The sequence below is a fragment of the Labrus mixtus genome, chromosome 7, assembly GCF_963584025.1.
Source record: "Labrus mixtus chromosome 7, fLabMix1.1, whole genome shotgun sequence".
Taxonomy (NCBI): domain Eukaryota; kingdom Metazoa; phylum Chordata; class Actinopteri; order Labriformes; family Labridae; genus Labrus; species Labrus mixtus.
The window spans coordinates 20,977,613-20,999,197 of record NC_083618.1 but is presented as its reverse complement, the minus strand read 5'-3'; the positions used below and the strand labels follow the sequence as shown (position 1 = coordinate 20,999,197).

Here is a 21,585-nt window from a genome sequence, read left to right as displayed (position 1 = left end):
GCTGTCATATTATCAGTCATGTGGGGGAGGACAATCCCTCACTGGCAGCATCAACACAGGCCATGTGATAGCTGTGTCAACAAGATTTTCCCCTGTGATGTCAGAGCCTGGTTTTAATAGCTTGTTCAGAGCGTGTTTTCATTCAAAAAGCCAGCAGTGATTATGGTAAGCCCCGGGCATGACAGATTATGATTTGACAGTGCTCAGGGGCAGGTTAGGTAGCTCATATAACGAGCAGTAGGTGTGAATTTTTTTTTGGATGCACTTACACATACGGCCTTGTAAAAGTTATCATGAATAAGTAGATCAGTAAAACTCAGCTGGAGTTGTCGGTAAAAAGACTTGTTCTGAGAAAGTGGAAGAAATTGTTGTTGCAGGTAATTAATGAGCCCCTCTGTAATTCTCAATATTTTCACTGTTTTCTTTTTTAAAAGGCCTCATGTGGGTGGACTGAGAAGTTTCATGACTTAAAGAGGACATATTATCCCCCTTTCCCACCTTTTCAAACAGTCCCCCTGTGGTCTAAAAGAAACATCTGTGCTGTGCTTTGGTCAAAATATAACATGAATCAAGCACCAGAGGAGGTTTGTGACCCTGTATAAACCAGCTCTCTCAGAACGCTCCGTTTTGGTGTGTGTGTCTCTTTAAATGCAATGCTCCCCCCGTTAAGATCCGTTCATTATTTTGAACATACCTCTGCTTACTTTTGAATTAAAAGGCAAACAAAAGGGAGAGAAAACACAGCCTTCTAGTCACATATGAATATGCACAGCTGCCCACATTCAAAATAAACAGTGCTCCTGCCTCCAGATAAGTTCCCTCAGAAACACCACAATAACTTGACAGCTGCAGTATGTGTTCTGTCTGACTTTAGGGAGTGTTTGTTTGCATGCTCAGATAGCGAAGAACTATTTCGACCCCCCCCCCCCCCCCTCCCTTTTCCTCCCTCTGAAATTAACTCTTAATGAGCCACGCAGCACTCACTGTTAGTTTTTTTTTTTTACTGTGCTAACATTTGGGTACCTTCCAGGGCCTCAGCGACGGCAGAAGGAGCAGCCGAGCCCGCTACCTCAGCTCCTCGCGCGGGAGGAGAAGAGCTCCCGGCACTTCCTGCGGACACGTCGGCTGATTCAGGAGAGCACAGCAAAGAAATCCTCAAGGGAAGCAGCGGCTCAAGGGATGTCTCTGAAGGTACAGAACTAAATTATATTGACAGCAACGTGATGCACCTTATATTGTAGATCAAGAGTTCAATTTCAGACCAGAAAGATTAAACCTAAGCTTGCCTTGGGATTCAGGCTCATTCCTGCAGTGTATTATAGTGTTCACATGGCAGACAGATCTCTTGGAAAACCAATTGGACCTCCACAGTTGCGTAAACAGAACCGTGGAGCCCGGCCGTGATGACATTGGCAACATAAACCAGTGTACCAGCGCTGCTCGCTGCGTCTCCTGACCTTGATCAGAGGTGGCATGAACACCTTATTGCAGGCCTGTGGTCATCTTACGGTTCATTGATTTCTACTGTTAAAGTGTCCAGACACACATATGTATGGAGGCGTTAATGTGCACACGCTCCATTCACACACATACTTGACACAATACACACTTGGCTCAGGCGCACATATTCTCCCGCCATGATTTGATTTCTACACAGACATGACATGAATCCAATTAATTCAGGATGAGGATCAATAGAGAACCATTTCCATGAGGGAAAATTGCTTTTGGATTTCGGCTCCGTCAGCAGTGCTGCTGTTATTTGAAGGTGGCTCAGAAATGAGAGATGTAAAGGAGCCCTGCACCGCTGCACAGCTTCTTCTTCTTCTTCTTCTTCTCCTTTTTTTATGTCCCAGTCTTTTGATGTACTTCCACACAGTACTCTGCCATTAATTTGAATGTGTATAATATTTTTTTAAAACTGATTAAGGAATAAAAATGATATTAGACCTCCTTCATGGACGCCTTACCTTATCATAAAAGGAAGTGGATAATGGAAGCAGACTTAAAGCAAGATTCATGAATACTACCTGTTTATTGATCTTAAGCAGAAATCTATTACAATGATCCTTCTGTCGTTTCACAATTTAACTTTTAAGTTTCCAACCTGACGCCTGCAGGTGTCTTATATCTGCATCTACTCTCTGTGTGGGACAAATTAGGCTACTTACTTTGTAGGTCTTTGTGTTTGTACTTAAACAACTGAAAAGTTAGGCACTATTAATCCTGTACAATCCCTTTCCCTTCACACCTTGGCTTCCCTTACAGAAGCACAAAGACACCTTTATTTTTTAACAAACAAACCAATGGGAGCCCATCCACTGGTGGAGCACGTGCCATCCAGCAGGTATAAAATGATGACCTAGTAAGATGAAGTCTGCTTTGGGTGGCAGCTCGGGGGAGGGGGGGGGGGTCAGGCTGGTTTGATCACATGTGAAAGAAAAGGTAAAAACATGTTTGTTTTTTAAACTTTGTAGTTGTTTTTAGCGTTCAACTGGGTAGACAGTTCCCCTTGTAAGTGGCGCTTAGGGTACCCTGAAACAGTCGCTTAAGGGTAACATACGCCTGAGGCTGGAGTGTAGTTTCAAGCAGATGCAAAGGAATACTTTGAGAGACGTTACCCTGAAACAGACGCTAAATACTTTTAAAAAGACACTTGAGTGTACTTTGAAACAGCTGCCAAAGTACACCTTGGAACAGAGACTTAATGCTACCTTGATTCCAAGGCTACATGTTAGCTTTAAATACAAACTAAGGGGCACCTTGGTACAGAACAAGCGGAAACTTCCGGTGCTCAAAAATGAAGCCGATCCGGAAGTGCAAAATCCTTGAAATTTGTCGAGGCTCTGCTCCAAGAGCCCCGGAAGTCAGACACACACACCACAGTCAAAAAAGACGTTTTTTACAGCAGAAATAAACATGCTTACAGCCTGGTACAAAATGATATTTGTCTGATTAGCGCGCAGCTGACCTGGTTGGCAGACAGGTGCCGTGTAGCTGTTTGTCAGGAGGCTTAAAGCCCGCCTCAGCTCCAGCTCTCAGCCTGTCGTTAGTTTGACTGAAAGTTAGGCTAAGACAGGTTTTCCAACATGGCGGCTGCTGCCGATGAGCCTCCGGAGCCCCCTGCAGGAACAGATGGGTGACGTCATTCATTTTTCACCAGTGATCAAAGGAGCTGTAGTTTGAGGATTCACTGCAGCGTTTAGTCTGACAAGTGTTACTTTATACGATTATTATCAATAAATAAGTGTTTCCTGTTTGTCAAAGTAATCACATCACTTCCTCAATTGTGGTCATGATACACTGAGATGTTTATTTCTTCTTTAAAAACACTTTTAAGTACCCACAATCAAATGTCAGTGTTGTTTTTGATTGACAGCAGTGTCAGTGTGTCCTATGGATGTTTGCTTTTCTTGAATATCATTGTGTTGCTCCAAAGAAAAAGTTCCATAAAAGTGAGAAACACAGCAGGAAACTTCTGGCGTACTACGTTTGAAATAACGAGCCGTGTTCCCTCGAGGCCCTGCCACTTTGCAGATATGCCGATAGTCGGGCTGATATCCCAAAATCCAGTTGTTTTCTTCTCTGTTCTGAATCCTCTCTGAATGCACAAGCGCAGGAAAGTGAGCACGACAGAAAGAACGTTTGTGTATACTAATCCTCTTTGGGTGGAAAAAACGAGTTGCTCTTTGTTCATCTCCTGGATTGTGTTCAAGGTTATTTCAGATTTTTTTTTTTTTTTTGACTGCTTAAATAATCCATGACAGATTACACGTCTCCAGTCAGATTAATTGAAAACAGCGATTGCATGCTGTTCATGGCTTTAAAAAGAACGTGTAGCAGACAAATCACAGTTTAAAACCGAATCAATAAGGCTCACCGAGCTAAATTAGGCTGAAACACTTTGAAAGCACTTAATGACAAATCCCGTCGAGTGTGGAGACTGAACGGGTCAACAGCTCAAACAAGCTGGATACAATCATGATGCGTCACATGGTCCCAGCCCATTATAGAAACATGCACAAAGCCATATGTCAGGCCCCCCCCCCCCACGGGGAAGAAGACCTTTAGATGCAAATGATAGGATAAGTGTGTAAATATTCAGAGGGCTGTGTAAATTCCAGAAGGCGAGAAGACCCAGCGTTTTATCTTTTTATCTTTCTGTGTTGCCAAAAGGATTCAGGCGATGTAGTTTGAAGGTGTGTGTTTGTGTGTATGTGTGTGTGTTTGCAGCTTTCTGTTTGTGCTTGGGTTTTTTTTTTTTTTCTTTGTTGGAGAAATGCAAAAGGATGATTTATCAGCAGGTGGTGCAGCTATCAAAAAGAAAAAGGGGAGATAGAGGATAGAAGACAGGAGCCACTCTGATTCCACTTGAAAACAGAGTTTGTTTACCCTGTCGCCCGCTCCTTTTGTTTGCCAGCTGAAGCCGAGCCACAGACGCCGGAGGCTTCGGAGGTGATCTATGATGACGTTCCGAGTGAGGACCCCCTCTCTCCCGACGACGGTGAGTTATGGATGTGTACTAACTCACATAAAAAAAACCAAAAAAAAAACATGATGTGGAGCTTCTGATGGGTAATATCTTTTTACATGTTCGGAGCAGATTTGATCTACGAAGACGTCCAGAGAGAGAGCCGCCCTGCGGGTGCAGACAACGGGTGGAGCTCCAGCGAGTTTGAGAGCTATGACGAGCAGTCTGATAACGAGGCCAAACAACCAACACGGAGCAAGGTATAGTGCTGCGGTTTATGAGTCGATGCATGCCTCGTGTTCAAAAGCAGACTCTCTGATATATTTGGAATGACTGGCCACATGCTCTCATCGCTTTCCAGCACTTAAAAAACAATTAAGTGGAATATTTCATCCCCTGCACTTCAAGCATAGTGGTCTTTATTTATGTCTACAAGTGGAAGGAAACTATAAAGAACATGAAAACTGTATAACAGCCTGTCTAGGCTTTTTGCTTTGATTGTGGGAGGAAAATAAACAAGAGGCATTTCTGTTTTGAAAAGCCTCAGATCTCCTCTGCCTCCTCTCTGCCAAGGATGCTGCTCATCAGTTTTGTGCAGCACTGCTACACGGTGTCTTCCCTCCACATGATGGCACTGTGTGCACATTCACACCGGGCTGCATTCCCTTTATGCTCCGCCGGACTTTAACGTGCATGCACCAGAGCAAGCATATTGGGAAACTTTTGAGTCACACTAATGGAGGAGTGTTTTGCAGAGTTGTATCATTATTAATGTATAGATCTATCTTTTTTTACATTCTAAAGATGTTTTTATTAGGATTTAATTCATTGTAATCCCAGAAAAATACAGAGTTAAATCAAAGCTTTTAAGTAAAGGCAGAAACCGAAGGGAGTAAGGTGTTGGTTTTATTAGGACTCAAAACGAGTTGCTCAGGTAATTAACTGAATTGTTCTGTGGAAGAAAAAAATCCCCCAAAATTCTCTCGGCACGCTTGTCCCAGAACGCTAAGCAGGAGGAGGAGGGCTTCGGCTGCTGCACGGGTCGGACAATTAATGAAGAGACCTTGGCTATTAGGGCCCGGCAACACTTTTAGCACAGCCCTCATCAAAAACACATTGTTTTTAATTAGTCTCACCCGATTAACTTTCCACCAAGTGTACCTGAAGTCCTCCTCTTGTTCGCTTCTCTACTTAATTCGAGCAGCCTGGGAGAGCTGCGGCAGAGTTCACTTCTTTAATATCTGCCCCTAAACCGGCTGCACCCGTCCTCCCATCCCTCCATAAATCAGTGTCTATTAGTCTCATACAGAAACACCGCAAACCCTCTCTCTCTTTGCTTGTGATTAATTCCCAATGTTGCTTGGCTTGTTTCGCCGTTTTTCCCTTTTTTCCCCCCTCTTATTTCCTCTTCCCTTCTTTTTATCTCCTCCCTCTGCTCTTTTTGTGGCTAAATGTGACCTGCCCCCCCCACCCCCCCCGTGCCTCGCCTGTCCCCGTCCGACACCTGTAGCTCTCCCCTGAAGTGCGTCGTCTGAGGGATCGGTGTGCCAAGACAAAACGTGATCTGGCCCAGAGGCTGTCTGGCAAGCACAACTATGACGTCAAGGTATACCCCCGAGCAGCAAGTGAACATCGCAATATGGAGGTTCTCTTTGATATCACCCAACAATTTTATTCAGATTCAGTTCAAATCTTTCCAAATTTGAGTGTTTTTGATCAATATTTGGTATGTTATTGAAGCACACTTCTGTCAGAAACTGTCTAATTATGTCGTGGATGAATACAATTCCAGAAGACAATATTCAAAATAATTTAAAATAGAATGAAAACAAAACATCCCATCTTGTTTTAAACAATAACTCCTATGCATGAAAGCACAAATTCACAAATGTTTCAACCAAATGGAAAAACAACCATACTATCTTCTGTCTGAGCCCAAATCCAATGCTCATACAGGTAAAGATTTCCATCATGTCTTTTTTGATCAATGATCACCATTGTAACATTTAGAAAAAGGTTATAAAACTTCAAGGTTCACATTAAATACTTAATTGTTGGAAATTCAAAATGCCATGCAGCAGCCTTTGGTTGTGCTGCTCCTGATGTTTTCCATGAACCCTCCAGTTCTTTTAAAGCGCTCGTTTTCACCCTATAATGGAGGTGTGGTTGTTGGTGAGGTGGAGACGTACGGCAGCTCTCATTAATGAAAACGGTAAAAAAAAGGGGCTGGGCTGACTTTAATACAAGCTGATTGGCTGTTCAAACAGGTGACAGGCTTTACATTTAAAAATCAGATGCTTGTGATTTGAGGTCAACTTCAGCATGATGCAACAGTCTCAAAGAGTCTATATTGATGCAACCTGGGTCTGAAAAAGGCTTAAGCTGTCTCAACTCCAGGCACTCAGACACATTAGCAGGGTGCCCATAAATAACACAAACACATACTGTAGTAGCAAACATCCCCCCACCTTCAGTTTGGTTTAGGTGCATTAAAATGTCAAAGAAAAGCCGTTTCTAGAAATATGCATCCACTTCCATGAACTTTTCTGTTTGAATTCTTAACAATTGGGATTCATACGGAGCCACTCCGCAATATTTGTACGACTAGTAATGATACAAGCTGGTTGGCTGTTCAAATAGGTGACAGACTTTACGTTTAAAAATCAGATCATTGTGAAATAATGAAGCTGATTTGAGGTCAACTTCAGCATGATGCATAAGTTTATACTGAGTCTAAAAACGGCTCAAGCTGTCTCATCTTCAGTGGCACTCAGACACATTAGCAGCGTTCCCATAAATAACACAAACACATAGCAGCAACGTTTCCCCCTCCTCCTTCAGTTTGGTTTAGATGCTGTGCAAAGCATTAGAACGTCGAAGAAAAGCCGTTTTTGCAACATGCAACAATTGGCCTTCATATAAGAGTATTTCTTCACAGAGCTAAAAACCACTCTGCAATACGGGATTGATGATCACCAGAAGCTGTACTGTATGTCACAGTTCAATGGTAAAATAAACCCAAGCGCATGATCAACAAAGTATTTACTCACAAAAATAGATTCAAGGATACATGACTAGACGGGCAAACGGAGTTAAAGGGGTGAGGCCTCGGCAGGTCCAGAGTACAGCCTAGGCCAAACACTACATGGAGAAACAGACGATGAAACACTAGAAAGCTAAAGCTACGCACATAGACAATCTGGAAGGGGGGGGGGGGGCGTTGGTAGAGGCAATGTGGACCAGGTGTGTGAAGGGAATCGGTGAGGAGGTGAGGACCCTCTACCGGCAGAGAGACAAGACAGACAGACAGACAGACAGACAGACAGACGGGAGTGGCTGAGTCTGAAATGACAGCCGAGTTAGATCACCATATTAACCCTAAAAACTGAATACATGAATGAAGAAATCATGAACGTAGCTCAAACCATGACAGGGATAAGCTGTGTTACATCCTCAGCTGACTCAAAGCCTTCACCGACTCCCTGCACCATCTTTCCCCCAGCTTTCCTTTGGACTGTGACTTTGCTTTGAGACGCTCTGTCAGTCTCTCTCGCTCTCTCTCTCTCTCTCTCTCTCTCTCCTGCTTGGTTTAATATCATGACGCATTCATGGGACACATGAATTATTAAGTAATATTCTGCATATTTACTTCCATAAACACCAGCGCAGCCTGCCCCCAATTAATGACCTACTTTCCTGAAGTAGCATCATTTAAAAATACTGCCACCCTGGGTGTATTCTGGGCCCCGTGGAGTCTGGTTGCAGGGCCTCTGTGATGCTCAGGGTGGAGTTTGTGGTCAACTGAATTCTCCCGCACTGAGCTCTGTTACTCAGATGTGGAGCTCCAGCCGTCACCGTAATCTCCCCATGATATGCTCACAGACTCTGATTAGAGGCTGTACAGGGACCCGCAGGGAGTCGCAGATGGTGAGATTCATGATGAGCCCACCGAGCGTCACTCCCACCCCATCATCTCTCTCTCTCTTCTCTCTCTCTCTCTCTCTCTCTCTCTCTCTCTCTCTGGAGGAGATGCGTTTAGGTTATCAGACACTTTCCTCGTGCTCTAACGCTCCCTCGTTGTTTCTGTGTGCTCCTTCCAACCAGGTCCAGCAGCTCATGAAGGCGGCGAGAAGCGGGACGAAGGATGGGCTCGAGAAGACCAAAATAGCCGTCATGCGGAAAGTTAACTTCCTGCAGAAAAAAGACCAACCGGGTAATGCAGGGCAGTCTGAAAACTTGTCGAAATCGTTGGTCACCATGGATGAAAGTCTTTCTATTTTTAGTCCTGATGATTTACTGTGAAGTCTGGCTTGTGAAACTCCTCACAGTTGACTCCTTGAGCTATACGCAGCTTTCTTCTGAATCAAGCTAGCCAAGCCACAGACATGTGTTGAAGACGGAGCTGTAAGAAAGTCTGACTTCTCTTTAAACAAAGTCCCTTCGGGGGGGGGGGAGGAAATGAAAGCATGGTGCAAAAGAAAGATCTCACTGATTTCACTATAAATAAAACAGAAAGTCTCTCTCGGCTCGGCTCGTTTTGTGGCTGTGTGAGAAAGAGGAAGGATGAAACGTCTCATGCTGTGTGTGATATAGGTTATGTTATAGAAAGCCGTGCCCGACAATAGAGCGAGATTAGCATCCATTAATGTGAGAATACGGCCGCTCTGTAAACCATAGATACCAAACCAATGCCTCCGACAAATCTCCGAGCCATCACAAAGAGGTAAAGAGGCCAGTGCTGCTATTTTTAGGTGTTGATCGAGTGAAATCTTCATGCCATTGTATTTCTTTTCCACCAATCCTCTGTTATCATTCCAACGTCTTTAATTGGAACGATGGAAGCCTCTAGTATCATTATGGTAACAGATGAAGTAGGGATGTTTTTTTGTGTGTGTGTGTGTTTAGGGACTGTTAAATATCTTTGTGCCAGTGCAGAGATGAGGACGTGTTAGAATCGAGTTTTGGCAGACACACGTCTGTGCGCCTCCTCTACTCCTGCAGAGATACAGTGTTGTTTTGAAAGTTTGTCTTTCTGAAGGCCTCTGCTTCTGTCTCTCTCTCTCTCTCTCTTCTTGTCTCTTTTTTTCCGAACAGTATAGAAGCCTCTTTATATTTTAAGAGGTAATATGCTTAGCGTGTCGCAGTGTGTCTCCAGCTGCAGTGAGATCTGAAGGCTGCCTCTCTGTTGTTCCCTCTTTGTCTCATTCTGTCTAACACGTACACTTTCTCTCTTTTTCAACCTCTCTGCATCTTTTTTTTTTTCTCCTCTCCTTCGTTTCTGAACGAGCGCAGAAGAGGAGGACGATGCCGGGTACCTGGATGTGGCTGTGTCAGAAGAGAAGCATCCGCCCCCACAGCTGAGCCCCATGCCGGAGGGGCTGACCAACCACCAGGTGCAGCTGACAGCTTCTTTTTTTTTTTTTTTCAAATTTCATTTTCGATAAATGTAGCTTGCATATGAAGAAAAGTGCTGCACTTCTATTACTTATGTGAACATAAACTGTTCCCTGAAGCCTTGAGATACAGCTCTTTGACAAAAAAACGTTGTTGCAGAAATCCATGATGGCACTTCAACATTTAAACAACCAATTTTTTTTTTATCTCAGTGCTATGTGTAACTGGACATTTTCACAGTAACAACAAACAAGTGGAAAAGAGCATACTGACTAGCACAAACAAATGTGAAGCAGCTTGATTATGTGAAGGGAAATCACACCGTTCGTGGACTGATCACGTGATTTATACGTCATCTCTCCCGCCTGTTCGCTCATGATGAATTTTCTGAATGTTTCCTGTTGAGTTTACAGATCGGCTCAGAACCGACTTCACATGGAATATTTAACTAGGGGCCTTGCAAGAAGAAAAATGTGGCCGTTTTGCTTTGGCTGCTACTTAGATCATTTCTAATATTAAATTGTGTGCCAACTACATTTTTTGATCAACAGATTAATCTCTATGTATATTAATGAAAAAATCTCATCAGAACTTTTCAGAGGCTGCAGTCACAGCTGCAGTTTGCTCTCTTTGTCTCAGTACCAGTTAAAAAAAACCCCAAAGATTTTATATTTATAATTATAAATGTCAAAGAGAAGCAGTAAAATAGTCACATGTGAGAGGCTGCAACCATCCAGTTCTGACATTTATACTTTAATAAATAATATGATAATTATCTGCTCTCAAACTAGCTGGTCACTGACTTTGTTTTAAACAATAATCTATAAATCATTGCAGCTCTACTCTAATTACTTCACAGTGATTAATCGGTCATAGCCACAAATAGATACAGTCCTTCATTGCAATGCATCCTGCAAACAGATATGTCTTGAAAAGATCTCAAGTATTTTTTAAAAGAACACATTTTTTCTTTCACTTCCTACCCAAGAAAATGAACACCAACAAACACGACTAATAATATTGAGTCAGTGGCATATTATGTCATGAAACACGAGTTGCTTGGGAATGAAATATGAGCTTGTCGCTCACAATCAGGGTCAGCTGTGGCTCAGTGGTGGAGTCGGCCTTCTCTCAACCAGAAGGTCGAAGGTTTGATCCCCAGCTCCTGCAGCTACATGTCCGATGATTCCTGGGCAAGAAACTTAACCCCAAGTTGCTCCTGCAGCTTCGCCTGCGGCGTATGAATGTGTATGAATGGGATTAGCTGATACTGATTGTCACTCTAATAGCAGTCTCTACCATCAGGGTGTGAATGTATGGGGGTGTGACCTGCGGTGTAAAAGCGCTTTAAGTGGCCAGAAAAGCTATACAAGCTCAAGTCCATTTACCATTTACACATTAACATGCCAGTCAGAGCTTCTTTACAACGCAAGGCGCTCTGCTTTTGTCCTAAAGTGCCACAAGATAAAAAATTCCTAACAGCTGCTTTACCATCCTACATTAATGTGAACATTTTCTTCTCCCAGCAGCCTCTGGATAAGGCTTCAGGCTGTCATGTTAAATATGTCCATTTGTTATTTCAGTATTTTACATCTCTCTGTACTCTGTATTCTCTGTATCCTGTTTGAAAAAAAAACAAAAAAACAGAACAGAACAGAACAGAACAGCAGGAAAAAGCAGTTTTCACGTCATGCATCCACTGATTCACTCCTCAGATTGAGGCCTCGTTTCAAACATCCTGACTCCTCTTTGAGTCTTTTTTTTCCTCCTGTGACAAACGCATGATTACAGGGCAATCCATCAACCTGCCGCATGCTTAACTGAAAGCATATACCGCACACCGCAGCCCCATCATCTCCTCTTAGCGCTACATTTCCCTGACTGGTCTGTTGTCTGCCGCAGGTTGTCAGGCGCCATATCCTCGGCTCCATCATTCAGAGCGAGCGGAGCTACCTGGAGTCCCTGAGGAGAATCATGCAGGTGAGTTGGTTTGGTCCCTCTTGTCCTCCTCTGCCACATGCAATATCTCCTCCATTTGAGCTGTTATGAATGACGGTGCAAAGAGAAGCGGCGATATCCATCACATTACCGAGGTGTCTCAGCATAAATAATCCTGATAAAACAGCCATCCTCAGTGCTGATGCAGAGAGAGAGAGAGAGAGAGAGAGAGAGAGAGAGAGAGAGAGAGAGAGAGATGCTGTCAGGTGTGCACAGGATGGGGGTGTAACCTCTCCTCTTTAATCTCCCTTTCCAGTGGCAAAAAGGAGACTCGTTATCTCCTCATCGCAGAACAAAAATAAGAGAAGCACCGAATCACTTGCAATCAATGGCGGCCTTATTCGCTCGCAAAAATCTGCCTCCGTCAAGATGTAATGCGCTACCTTTGTTGTCGGGTGACATGATTTGCGTGTGATACTCAGGCACAGGTTTAGGCCTTTTGATATTTCTCTTGTTATTCAAAGAGTCCGCAGCCACGTGCTTAAAGTGGAGTCTTTAGACAGATGACATGAACAGATGTCGACGCTTCTTTCTTTCATTATTGCTGAAATAACAGACTGCACTATTGTTCATTTTGTGCTGCCTGTGCGGCTTCTGTTGATGGATCATTTGCAAAGATAAGACCTGCACAACATCGACAAAAAACAATTAAAAAAAAAAAACCAACACTGCTGCTCACTTGGATTAATGAATGGAGTTAAATGGTGTTTTTCATGCTCTGTATTCGGCGCAAACACTATATTTATCCACCCTTCAACATGTTTGTGTTCAAAAGAAGTCATGTTTACTTGTTTCCACAAAGGATACTGTCCACAAAGAGCCCTTCAACTCGTTTCTGTAGGCTTTGCTAATATCCACATGAGTTTCTGACTGAAGAATCAATCAATGCCTCTTTCACCGCGACGCATCTGCAGCTCTGCTGGGAGCTGTGTGTGTGTTTTTTTTTTTCTTCTTCTTTGTCATTATTATTATAGCTTTTATGATTACAAGTCACCTTGAGTTCTGAGCATGTTTGCTGGCAGCTCATGCCTTTTTTTTTTTAATGGGTGAATCCTTCAGTTTGATGCGTTTCCAGGCTTCATTTCCTAATTTTCCTCAATTCAAAGGATATTTGTCTCTGAGCGCCTTTATCGTCTTTTTTTATGCGGCTGAAAAGAAGAGAAGCTTATGAAAGGTGGTCTGCTGATTCATCTTAAGCACCCATCCCCACACACACACACACACACACAGACACATATAAAGCACATTATCAACATGAATAAAAGATTTTCTCTCACAATCTCTCCAGGAATACCACAGACCACTGATGGAAGCCGATCCACGCATCCTGAGTCCGAGGAAGATTCGGCCCATATTTTACCGCATCAGGGAGATCACACAGTGCCACTCCATGTTCCAGATCGCCCTGGCTTCACGTGTGGCAGAATGGGACAGCTGTGAGAAAATCGGAGACCTGTTTGTTGCCTCGGTTAGTGTGTGTGTGTTTGAGTCCTCGTTGCAGCTGCAGTGGGTTCAAATTCCAACTCTGCCCTTTGCAACATTTCCTGTCTCTCTTCAGCTGTCCAACTCAATAAAGGAAAAAATGGACCAAAATATATCTTTGAAAAACACACACACACACACACACACACACACACACACACACACACACACACACACGTACAAACACACACAAATAAGCCTCCAGTCGCTAATAAGCCTCCTGTTTGCATTTCTATTTCTCACATATGATACTATAGCGCACGACATAACCGCTAGGCTATCCAGCACCCCTGTGTGTGTGTGTGTGTGTGTGTTTGTATGTATTCCTTGTGTGTTTCTGTCTAAAATGCAATCAAAGAATTGCATTCTGGTTAAACATAATCATTTTTTTCCCTCTGCATTTCCCTCCCAACTTTACATCCCAATCTCAGCCGGCAGAATTATAATGAGATACAGCTTTTTAAGATTGAACAAACATGGATAGTTTACCCCAAACAGAGAATCAATTACAGTCGTGATGAATATCTCCTCTGCCCACGATCATCTCCGAGATGTGTGTTTACAAACTTTGGCACTGGAATAATAGTGTTTTGTGTGCGTTTTCTGTTGCAAGTCCCCGGTGCAGTGTGCTCGTCCATAAGGTCTGCTCATTATTTGCCTATTAGAGGGACCGATTCGACCCGCTCCTCCTCTGCCGGCCATTATAGCGCTGTTCCATTGATATCCTCAGACCTTACTGTCAGGGAAAGTGCTGGGACTGTGTTTCCCTCGTTGACCTGGACCTTGTTCACGTGGCACTGTTTGAGTACTGTGGGTTTGTAGCTTAGCGGGTTGGACTGGTTGTCCACCGGGGCTGTCGGTTTTGTTGTAAATAAAGGTCAAATAACTGAAATGTTACTCCCGATTTGTAAAGGTTTTAAAGCTAGTTCTCTTTGTTATGAACCCCCGTCAAGCTGTGGTTATGCAGAGAAAAAAATCCAAAATAGAGATTCAGTTTTTCATTTACTGCTTGCAATACCTAGACGAGAGTATTGGCTAATACCCCCCCCAAAAAACCCCAACGATTCCAGTGACACGGAATCTGATGTTTTCAAATCAGATTTTGCTCACTTTCATATGTGGTCCTAAATCAGATACAGGTCGTTTGCACCTTTTTTTTTGTGTGTGTGCATCTTTTGATCTCAATCCAAACAACCAGGTTAGAGAGCGTTAAACTTTGAGTTCTCGTCAGCACAGTTCTGTGCTGGCAGGACAGGAGGAGGTGTGAGTCACATGTACTCGTTGAAAACAAACATGGAAGACAGCTGTGAGTCAGTGGAGGGACAGTGAGGCGTGAGACCTCTAAAGAGTATTTGTGGATGACACTTCTATGCAAGTGAAACATGACGGGTCGTGTTGTAGCCGACCTGCGTTTTGAAAGCATATCAAAAGAAATGGCCGAACACTCTTTTTGCACTCTTGGGTCGGTTCAGGTTTTTGAGCAGTCAACACAGAAATCTGCTGCAGGCCACTTTGGAAAAGAATTGTGAACAGCCAAACAAAAAAAAAGCCAGATATGAGCAAAAAAAAAAAATCCTGATTGAGCATTTAAGGCTTTCAGTGTGAACAAAGTCAAAGCATCCATGCTCGAGATGATGTGCAATCCATGCATGAATGTGTGTGTGTGTGTGAAAGACTGAACCGTTCCCCTACAGTTTGTAGTGATATCTGAAATTCATGATCCAGAAGAAGAGTCTAAGCAAAGCGGGATAACGCCTTCATGCTGTCTGATAATTTCCCACCACTCCTCAAACTGCCTCCATCAGCTGCCTGGTGTGAATTTAATTGAGGAGAGAGAATGAATGTTAAAATCGCACAACAAACACACACACACCCCCTCTCTCTCACACTCCATCACCTCATTCCTCTTTGGCCAACCCCTTAAATGGCTCGTGAAGGTTGTTGCAGTAACCAGGATGGTAAACAAATCAAATTTTTTTTTTTTAAAGCACTATACTTAAATGTCCATCTTCCAGCCCCCTCTATACATTGAAATTACCTTCAGGTCTCCCCCCCTAGCCAGACTTTCAAAATGTCTGATGAAATTACGTGTCTGTGTTTATAGATGGTGTAAAAACCACACACAAAAAAAAATGCAAAGCACTCACCTCTTATTTTAGGGCTGTTTTTATGAATTCAGATGATGATACTTTTTTTCTTGTCTCCATAGTTTTCAAAGTCTATGGTGCTGGATGTTTACAGCGAGTATGTGAACAACTTCACCAACGCCATGGCTCTCATCAAAAAGGCGTGCATGTCCAAACCAGCTTTCCTGGAGTTCTTAAAGGTGAGCTCCAGATCTTTAACTTGTTTTTTTTCTGTCTGTCTGTCTTTCCATTTGTAATTATTAAATTAAACTATCCTGGTTGAGTCTAAGCTCTTCTGTGTGTTTGTTTTGTTCAGCTGATGCCCAAAGCAGATGGCTTCAATAAAACCGGTTCTCAAGTTTCCATAGTGAGAAATTAAAATAGAACAAATATTGGAGTAGTGCTTTGAGTAGTCAGAATACTAGAAAAGTGCTGTACAAGTCCATTTATCATGAGGTCCACCAGTCTTTGGTCCACCATGCAGGTGGGTGGTTATAACATGACAGTCTGAAGCCTTATCCAGAGGCTGCTGGGAGAAGAAAATATTCACATTAATGTAGGATGGTAAAGCAGCTGTTAGGAATTGTTTGTGGCACTTTAGGACAAAAGCAGAGAGCCTTGTGTTGTAAAGATGCTCTGACTGGCATGTTAATGTGTAAATGGTAAATGGACTTGAGCTTGTATAGCTTTTCTGACCACTTAAAGCGCTTTTACACCGCAGGTCACACCTACACATTCACACCCTGATCGAGTGGTTATATGCCAGTTTAAACTGACACAGCCTACATACAACTTTATCTCCATTTTCCATATGAAATGACTGCCAAACTGTGCTACGAGATGCCATCTTTCTACTGTGCAAGTTTACATCTAGGTAGTAAAGCTGGGAGAGCCAATGAACAGGATCTATAATCCCAACTAGTGGAGGGTGACTTTGTTATAACTTAGACACAATATTTGACTGACATTGTAGGTCTTAATTGATCGAAATATTCATAATTTGTTTAACCGCCTAGTACTGGTGCCCACTAACGAGGGTGATATCTTAATATATATTTTTTTTCACCATTTTCAATGCAAAAACAATGCATTTCACCATTTTCAGCACTCGGTGTCCAGAGCACTTAAAAACTCCCAAAGTGCCAGCTGTCCTCGTAGTTGAAAATAGTTCAATTTTGGAACAGCGCCGCACTTGCCAATGTCCCCTCTCCCTCATTGACCAATCAAAATCAAGAAGAGGCTCTGTCGACAGCGATGGCAGAGGAGAAACTAATCTGACTCGTCTTTTAGAGGGTAAAGAGTCCAGGTATAGAGAAGTTGCCAATGCCAGGATATGATTCATTTCAATTATTTTCTTGGTGATATTTCCTTGAATAAAGGAAAATATGAAACACACAGAGCTATTAAGTCCAACCTGTCACTGTTGCAGGAAGTAGAAGTTACATTTCATGACCAAGCAACAAAGAACGCCGGTGAGAAGCGCTCTGAAACTGAAGTCATGAGGCGGTGGACACAGGCCAATTGTCAAGTTGGGTCATCCCACACATCCCTAATAGAGACAAACAAAGTACTCAGTGAGAAATAAGGATATTCACAAATCAAAGTCGGCTCTTTGGGTCCTTGGACGGTGTGAGTCCTGGTTTTGTGAACAGTGTGCAGTCGTCACCGGGTGTCTGAGGCACTGTGTCACAAACGGTGCTAGTTGTAACCCTGGAAATGTCCAAGGTTGTGAACAAATGTCCAGGCAATGAATACGTCCTTTTATTCATGTGGTAATCACATTTGTATGCTTCTCTCTGCTCTCGACATCTTTTTATTATATCTTACAAGCTCCCATGAGTTTTATAATGAAACATGGACAAATCTTCAAATGAATGAATGCCAATTATGTCAACTGGAAAACAAGCTGTTGGACAAAAATAGGAAATTGCACGACTTTCCACAACCAGATAATGAATTAATTATTCTGTTTATTTAATGTGAGAGCTTTAAATTAGGGATTATTAACACGGAAAATAGAGCCAAGTTACGTGGCTGGTGCCAGGAGATGATTTAAATGTGTCGAGTGTAACACTTCCCTGTGTGTCCGGCATTCATGCATGAGTTTGACCTCCATCATTGAGCTGTACCGCTGATTTACAGAAGCAGACCACACGGCTGACAGCCCCGCATTTACCCCAGATAACATGTGTCCCTTCCTCTCCGCTGAAACATTCCTCTTTATCTGCCTGTTGCAGCTCTCACTGGTCATGAGAAGACTCAGCAAATATCCAACGCGCTACATAGAATGGAGAAAACGGCTCTGAATTAATGACAGACGTCATCATGGCTTCCAAGTTTTTAAAAAAATATTGTGAGGGTAGTTTACGGCACGCATTGGACCATAAGCATGCAATGACAGTTTTAAAAGGATCAAGAAGATTAAATTTAATGTTTGTTTGCAGTCTGAAGACATTTTTATGGAGGCACTGAAGGTCAGCGCACACCAACATTTCACAGAACACAACAAGGATTCACAAAAAAACATTCAACTAAATTAAATCTTTCCACAAAACGCTCCTCACAAAACACACAGGAAGCCATTGCAAAAAAATGACTTTACAGAAAACACAACAACAAACAAATTCAACAAATAATCTACAGATGATGTTGGAATAAACGGTTGGTTGCAGTTCCAACCTTTTGCAACAGCGCCCCTTAGTGTTTGGAGGACCACAGCAGAACAGCAGGAATTTTTCTGCTACCTTTTTGCTGTTGTCTGAAATCAAAGTCAAAGTCAAAGTCAACTTTATTGTCAATTTCAAAATATGCCAGACATACAGTGGAATCGAAATTGCGTTTGTCTCCATTCCGCAGTGCAATACAACCAAAATAAGGTAAAAAGATAAGGAAACTAGATAAAATAAAATGAGGTAAAAATAAGACAAATAGTATTTACAGTAATAAATTCTAAATTGTGAAAAATGGTAAATAAAATAAATAAAATACAATTTTAAGAAAAAGTAAACTTGTGCAATATGTGCAATGTGCAGTAAACTGATTGTACTTTTGAGATGTTAGCTTCAGAGTTATTAGTCCAGAGTTCTTGGTGGCAAGCGGGAGGGGGTTTCAACGTCCAGTGTTCGTGGGGGCAGAGGGGAGGGAAGGAAGAGAGGGGAGAGAGTTAAGCTTCCTGACAGCTTGGTGGAAGAAGCTGTTTCCCAGTCTGGTGGAGCCGGCCCGCAGGCTGCGGTACTGTCTCCCCGATGGCAGGAGGCTGAAATGAGGTTTTTGTTTGTGTATTTCCCTGAAGTTTTGTTATTTTGACATTCAGGGCCACAGAGCTTTTGGTTTTCATATCAAAACTACATTAAAAGTGATAACCGGGTGTTTATTCTCACAGTCAGTGTGTACCATAAGGTTCTCATTAAAACCAATAGGGCTGTTAAAGAGTTGTGTTCAAACATCATATTGTATCATATCACATGACGTGTTGTCATGAAGTGGAAAAACAAGGAGGGGAACTCAATTGCAGACCCCTTTTTCTTGACATGAAAAGTAGATATAAGGTGTTTTAACCAGAATTAACCAAAAAAAGAAGTTCATCTGTCGCAGAATGTGGTTTAATGCTAAGTATTTTGTCACACTGTTGCTTAGTGACAATGTCCGAAATATTGCAAAATAAAGTATTATGTTCCCGTTAGACACAACCATAGTCGTGTCTCTCGCCTTCTTTAGAGTGAGGGTTGGTTACATGTCTTTGTGAATATTCCTAAATGGAAACTAACAAATCTGCTCCTTTTTTCTTTTTTTCTAAAAAAATTAATGAAATCACTGCCAGCTCTATTTCACACAGATTCGGGGGCCCACTAATGTGATCTTAAAGCTTGACCACTCTCCTCTGCAGAGCGGCGCTCTCACATTCTCAGCTGCTTGCTCAGACAGTCAGGTCTAATCTCCTCCAACGCTGCTAGGAAACCACTTTTATTCAGTTACTGAGGAGAAACACGCGGCAATGAGGCGACTCACCTGTGGTTAAGGAAAACCAACACTCTGCCCTGTGCTGGCCTTTTTTTGTGTGTGTGTGCTGCCCCACGTGAGGTTGTTAGTACAGAAGGCTGCTCACCTCAGATTCCCAGTTAAGCTTTTTGTTGCTAGAGCCAGCCAACTCCAGTTTAAGTGTGATTAATACTTGTGTTTTCAATCGACTCTGTCTCTTCATCATAGCAAAAAGATGTGCGTGGGTTTTTCTTTGAAAAAAACACGAGTTGTCGGTGCTGAAGGTTTCTTCAGCTGTGCCTGTCTTGTGATTTTGTTTCAACCAAGGGTGCAAGAGCCTGATCTCATCAAGTTGCAGATAGATAAATGTTTCATAAAAGCTTGTATTCCTGGAAGTAGTATATTGTATTACATATGCATATGCCAAACTACTTTAAAGGGAACATAATATGAAAAATCCACTTCTACAGTGTTTTTGAACATATCTTTGGGTAACCTGAGTGTCTACTGACACACAAAATATGAAATAAACCCATCCAGTCCTTTGTTTGTGGTCTGCACAAGTCTTACAACACATAAAAATGCTCTGTTTCAAATGTGCTCTCCTTGTGATGTCACAGTGGGATTCTGATGATAAAAATCCCCTCCCCTCCCCTGGTATCTCCACCCATGAACTCCAACCCCAGTCTAGAGCCAAACTTTTGCGTAGGTCTGCCATTTTTATTCTCTCTATAGAGGAGTGATGTCTACCGGGAAAACTCAGGGGGGGCTCATTGCATTTAAAGAGACACACACACCAAAACGGAGCGCTCTGAGAGAGCTGGTTTATTCAGGGTCACAAACCTCCTCTGGTGTTTGATTCATGTTATATTTTGACCAAAGCACAGCACAGATGTTTCATTACGACCACAGGGGACTGTTTGAAAAGGTGGAGACGGGTTATAATATGTCCTCTTTAAATGAGATCTATCACTTTCACCATTAATGATGTCAGTCCAGACACCTGCTAAGTATAGCGTTGCCATACGATGTAGTTCTAAAACCTCCTTATTTATCTATTACTGGCATCAGTAAAATCCCTAAATTCTGCCTTTGCCTGAAACGCTTCATTTCAACTGCTGTCTCTTTAAGCCCTAACCCCCCCATAAAATATATGTATTTAAATATGGGTCAGCATAATAGATCTCTTTTTACCATTCAAGTTTTAACCACATGCAGAAGAAAACAGTGTAGAGACTGGCTGCTCCGCTATGGGTGTCCTCCGAACCCCCTCCGTTTGGGAGTCCAAAGCTTATTCACTAACCGAGTCAACTCGCTAACCGCCTGATAGAGAGACTACCAGAGGTAAACGACCAAGAGAGAGTTTCGGCAGAGCAGCAAGAGAACATCTGTAGGAAATCCATAAAAAAAATATACCATCCCGTTGAAGCACAATGAGGAAGTAAAGTGCTCTAATGTTCTCGAGTCGTCAGGAAATGGAAGTGCAGCTGAGCAAACGTGGAGGATTTTGTCTGACATTGAGCTTCTCCTGAAGTCATGCAGGCGGATTTCACAACAACTTGAAAGTTTCAACTTTCAACACAACATATTTGTCCTAAAAATCTTTGGCAAACAGAGTTGACAGGAAATATATGAAATATAATAAAAATGCCAGAAGGTAGTGGAGCGGGGCTTTAGGTATTTAAAGTGATTCTGTCTGCCAGTCAGTCAAGCTGTTTCAGAGGGCTCCCTAGAGGGGGAGTTACATCCAATAAATCCCTGCCCTATAGAGATTTTCATAATTAGCTCTAAGCTGATGCTCAGTTAATTTAATGGGATAACGTCAGACTTTGGAATGACGAAACATTTTATATGACATTCAATATTGACAAAATCAGTTTTCACAAATACTTTGCCTTTTGTTTTGCTTTTATTAAAGTGATTTGATGTTGTTCTGTACATGATGATATACAGTATAAGTGATTCAAGGTGCAAATTTAAACACTCAAGATTGAGTTGATTTGTCGTTTTCTGTATCTGATGCAATTAAATAAAAGAAGATGTTGATCTTCCAGCCAACAGCAATAAACCCAGAAAATAATGAATATTTAATATATCCAAAAACTTTAAAAAAAAACAAAAAAAAACCCTCTTGAA

General features: G+C 42.4%; 2 protein-coding genes across 5 annotated transcripts in view; one reads left to right on the top strand and one right to left on the bottom strand.

The window, feature by feature from the left end:
* atrip (ATR interacting protein) overlaps window positions 1-21,585 on the bottom strand; it is a 486,763-nt gene that overhangs the window by 297,406 nt on the left and 167,772 nt on the right. The window lies entirely within an intron of this gene.
* arhgef10la (Rho guanine nucleotide exchange factor (GEF) 10-like a) overlaps window positions 1-21,585 on the top strand; it is a 144,482-nt gene that overhangs the window by 25,722 nt on the left and 97,175 nt on the right. For 2 of the 4 annotated variants that reach the window (XM_061041224.1, XM_061041225.1), the window contains exons 4-12: window positions 1,031-1,191; window positions 4,421-4,504; window positions 4,604-4,731; window positions 5,982-6,077; window positions 8,576-8,684; window positions 9,764-9,864; window positions 11,768-11,845; window positions 13,152-13,331; window positions 15,555-15,671. In XM_061041224.1, coding sequence (XP_060897207.1) covers window positions 1,031-1,191; window positions 4,421-4,504; window positions 4,604-4,731; window positions 5,982-6,077; window positions 8,576-8,684; window positions 9,764-9,864; window positions 11,768-11,845; window positions 13,152-13,331; window positions 15,555-15,671 — 1,054 coding nt within the window. Of the gene's footprint in view, window positions 1-1,030; window positions 1,192-4,420; window positions 4,505-4,603; window positions 4,732-5,981; window positions 6,078-6,465; window positions 8,399-8,575; window positions 8,685-9,763; window positions 9,865-11,767; window positions 11,846-13,151; window positions 13,332-15,554; window positions 15,672-21,585 lie in introns of those variants that run through there. The other 2 variants (XM_061041226.1, XM_061041227.1) reach the window with 2 other exon arrangements.